General features: G+C 44.7%; 1 protein-coding gene across 1 annotated transcript in view; it reads right to left on the bottom strand.

Moving 5' to 3' along the window:
- LOC106813063 (lysosomal alpha-glucosidase-like) overlaps positions 1 to 4398 on the bottom strand; it is a 10510-nt gene that overhangs the window by 4790 nt on the left and 1322 nt on the right. Inside the window, exons 2-7 of the mRNA XM_014817106.1 lie at positions 2618 to 2763; positions 2055 to 2223; positions 1612 to 1708; positions 1011 to 1249; positions 705 to 836; positions 135 to 249 (exon numbers count right to left, since the gene is read on the bottom strand). Of these exons, the coding sequence (XP_014672592.1) occupies positions 135 to 249; positions 705 to 836; positions 1011 to 1249; positions 1612 to 1708; positions 2055 to 2223; positions 2618 to 2763 (898 nt within the window). The remainder of the gene's footprint in view (positions 1 to 134; positions 250 to 704; positions 837 to 1010; positions 1250 to 1611; positions 1709 to 2054; positions 2224 to 2617; positions 2764 to 4398) is intronic.

The following is a 4398-nucleotide window of genomic DNA, read 5'->3' as shown; positions in this document are numbered from 1 at the left end:
GAACAATCATCCATGGTACAACATGTGTCATCCATGGTACAACATGTGTCATCCATGGTACAACATGTGTCATCCATGGTACAACATGTGTCATCCATGGTACAACATGTGTCAAGTAGAGTAAGCATGATCACTCACTGTTCCAATCACTGGCAATCCACTAGCGTTCTTAATGAAGATATCCATGTTAACGCCTTCATCGAATGGAGGATAGTTCCCTCGTCCTTGGGTGACACTGATGCCTGGGTCCTATCATAGCATCATTATATCAGGAGTAAACAACGAGAGAGTAAGACACGTCAGAACAAGAAGAAAAATTCCTCAACATTTACTAGTCTTGGTCCACCTATGATTGAAAATTTCTCAAAAGCCAAGTGGGCCGTGGTCTCTCTCCCATAGGTTATGGACCCTGAGACCAGATGCTAGACACAAAACTAGTCTTGACATTTGTCTTTACATGTTTCTTATACTCTTACACTTATTAAACTTACATTTTTTCGTAGACTGTTGACAGAATTTAGTTTCGTAAAGTTGGCTAACCAAGGAAAAAATTTGTTGGGATTTTTCATTCTCGAAACTAAACAACGTTTTTGTCTACGCTCTAAAAGCAAAGGTTCGTGCTAAGACTAGTTAAAACTAATTTTATTTTTGACAACCTTCATCCCGTCGTCAGCTGTCGCTGACTGGTGTCCGCGTCTACTCACCACGATGGGGACGTAGCGTTGACCTTGCATATGAAGGTCACCCACCAGGTAGGGAAGCTGGGTGAATGACGGCTTGCGCAGCGTAAAGTCAAGCTCCTTGTCCATGTAATCAAGATCATTCCATTGAACGTCCTGCAAGCCAAGACAAGTGATTGAACCATTTATATATATATATATATATATATATATAATTATATTCTTATTATAGTTTAGATAAAATATGTTTATTAAATAATAGTTTTTCATTCCGCCTATAATATTAATTTGAGCTTGTGTACCGATTACAGCAAAGATTACAATACTCACGTATGGAATCCCTGATTTTCTCATTCGGTTAATCACTTCCCCCATGTCCAATGCAGTATCGTAGCCCCATCGACAAAGATGATACCCAAGTGCCCAATATGGTGGCATGGCTGGGCGACCAATCACATCGAGGTACTGTTGGATAACAGATGCTGGATCGGGGCCCGTGAAGAGGTAGAAATCAAAAATACCACCGATGGTGCGAAATGTTATCGCTGGTGTCGGCTGTAGTACCATCTCTGCAACGGGAAATATATCACGTGGAGAGTAAGAAATGGCAGTACAAGCATCAAGGGAATCACTACACGCACAAACATATCTACACATTCAGGAGTAACATAATTATGGATTTATTCCTTATCTTACCCCTAATACACTGTATAGATTTGTTCATGATATCACCATAAAATGGATGATGGGTATTGCTATGATGAACCTACTGTTTATGTAATCACGCATCGCTGTATGAATGTACGATCCTAGGTGCATTATATAGTCATGTTTCCCTTCAGCCTCAGGTGTACTTGCAGCAGCCATTTACAAATATTCAGACGCTACACTACAATAAATGTTCTATAAGGGAATTGCAGAAATTACTTACCCATGGCATTACTATTCAGTAGTAATACGCCAAAACTGTCTCCATTGTCTTCCATGACAAGATAGAACGGGTGCATTCCATACAGGTTCAAATCTCCCTACATCATGGAGTAATAAGGAAGGAAATTAGCAATCGTTGCACACAATCATATCACTTGGGCAAATGTAGCACGCATCAAGTGAATGTAGAAACATTGAGTTTTTGATGTTGCTGTGTTAGTTGTGATTTATCATGTTACATGGTTAAATATGTGTGTGGTATTCCCCAAGTAGCTATCAATTGCTCGCGCTGGGAAAGCAACACTTATCATAATGAACATTGATACTTCAGTGAAACGTGATAGTGATTTTAAATTTAATATAGATTACTTATTTCGCATAACACAACTTGAGAATATACCCCGAATTCTTACCAAATGATCTTGCTTGGAAATAAATACTCACAAGGTTGGGAGCGTTTCCTTTATTCCAGAAGGCAAACCTTGACCAGTTAGTGGGCAGCATGAAGCTGTCTTGATGTTCCCCGAGCCCATAGATGGCGTGACTGGGCAGTCTGCTGGACAGCTGCAAGAACTGGTCAGCAAAGATCATGTTTCCTACTCCGGTGTCAAATCTGAATATATATATATAGCAATGGTATATTGACAGATCAAGTGAAAAGGATAAGTAATGAGTGCGGTGAACGAGTGAAAATGTGTAAAAGGGCGAAAATAATTGGTGAAAAGTATAAAGGTAATGAATGAAATAGAGTAGTGATGATTGAAAAATCGAAGGTAATAAATGAAATGGAAGCGAGAAGACTAAGTAAGGTGAGTTATAAGTGTGAGCTAGATTGTAATAAGAAATAAGTTTAATAATACATGCCTCATGTTATCACACTGTATATGAGCTAAGGTTAAAATGTTTTTTTTCTACACGATTGCTCATCAACTGACACCCTGGGAAGCAGCACAAACTCTGATGACAGCATTTACTGTCATACTACATAGTATGAATCGTTCACTTACAGGACAGTCTGTGTTGATCGCCTCGTAACTTTGAAACTGAAAGGCATCTTCCTGACTGTGACGATGTAGTCTGTGACATTCGCTGCCTTCGCGACACGCGGTGTCTCGATTGGAACTTCATACCTTTTCTCATTCGGATCATAAATCTGTGATGAATTCAAAACAACACCCGTTTAGAAGTGAATTAATGAACCCAGCCACCATAATCACCAGCAAATACAAGCCAGCTTAAATGCTAACATGTGCACCTGGTCTCATTATAACTGCTTCAATGCAGGTTTTTTACACAATTAATGGTGATAGTAAGATTAACTATTTAAATGCCACTTCAACTTCTTCACAACTATTTATCAGATTGATCAGAGTACTTGATCAGTACTCTACAACATAGAGGGACGAAAACTTAGAAAGGGAGAGAAAGATAATGAGAAAGACATGGATAGTTATAGATTGGAAAGGGGATGGCGAGAAGGGATTTGAAAGGGCACAGAGAAAGGTCAAGAGATAAAACATCTCTCTCTCTCTGCTCCTCTCATCTGCTCCTCTCTCTCTCTCGTCTCCTCATCTCTCTCTCATCTCTCTCTCTCTCTACTCCTCTCTCTCTCCATCTCCTCTCTCTCTCTCTCTCTGCTCTCTCATCTCCTCTCTCTCTCTCTCTCTCTCTCTCTTCTCTCTCTCTCTGTCTCTCATCTCTCTCTCCTCTCTTCTCGCTCGCATCGCTCGCTCGCTCGCTCCGCATCGACCTCGCTCAGGCTCTCTCTCTCTCGCTCTCGCTCTCGGCTCATCGCTGCTCGCTCTCGGGGCTCTCGCTCCTCGCGTCTCGCTCTCGCTCTCAAGCTCTCGCTCTCGCTCTCGCGTCTCCGCTCTCGGGGCTCTCGGGCTCACTCGCTCTCGCTGCTCTGCGTCTACGCTCGTCGCCTCGCTCTCGGGCTCTGCGCTCTCGCTCTCGCTCTCGCTCTCAGCTCGTCGCTCTCGCTCCTCAAGCTCTCGCTCTCGCTCTCGCTCCTCCGCTCTCGCTCTCGCTCTCGGCTCTCGCTGCTCAGGCTCTCGCTCATCGCTCCTCGTCTGCGCTGCTCGCTCTCGGCTCTCCGGCTCCTCGCTCATCGCATCTCGCGTCTCGGCTCTCGCTCTACGCTCTCGCTCCAGCTCTCGCTCTCGCTCATTCTAGGCTCTCGCTCTCGGCTCTCGCCCTCGCTCTCTGCTCATCACGCTCATTCGCTCTCGCGCTCTCGCCTCGTCTCGCTCTCTGCTCTCCGGGGAGCTCCGTCTCTCTCCTCTCTCTCTCATCTCTCTGCTCTCTCTGTCTGTCTGTCTTGCTGTCTGTCTGATCTGTCTGTCTGTCTGTCTGTCGGGCTCTCTCTCTCTCTCTCCTCTCTCTCTCTCTCTGCTACTCTTCTCATCCTCTCTCTCTCTCTCTCTCTCTCTTTCTCTTTCGCTCTCTCTCTCTCTCTCTCTTTCTCTCTCTCTCTCTCTCTCTCTCTCTCTCTGTACGTGTCTCTCGCTCTCTCCTCTCTCTCTCTCTCATCGTCTCGTCTCTCTCTCTCTCATCTCTCTCCCTCAAGGTGCTCTCATCTCACTCTCTCTCTCTCTCTCTCTCTCTTCCTCGCTCTCCGTCTTCTCCCTCTCTCTCTCCTCTCTCTCGTCTCTCTCTCTCATCTCGTCTCGTCACTCTCATCGTCTCGTTCTCTGCTGTTCTGCTCTACTGTTCTGTCTGTCTGTCTTGAGTCTGTTGCTGTCTCTGTCCTGTCTGCTGTTCGCTGTTCTTCTGGGCTGCGTCTCTC

This window comes from Priapulus caudatus, unplaced genomic scaffold (assembly GCF_000485595.1).
Source record: "Priapulus caudatus unplaced genomic scaffold, Priapulus_caudatus-5.0.1 Scaffold721, whole genome shotgun sequence".
NCBI classification, from domain to species: domain Eukaryota; kingdom Metazoa; phylum Priapulida; class Priapulimorpha; order Priapulimorphida; family Priapulidae; genus Priapulus; species Priapulus caudatus.
The sequence above is the reverse complement of the archived record's forward strand: the minus strand, read 5'-3'. Positions and strand labels throughout refer to the sequence as shown.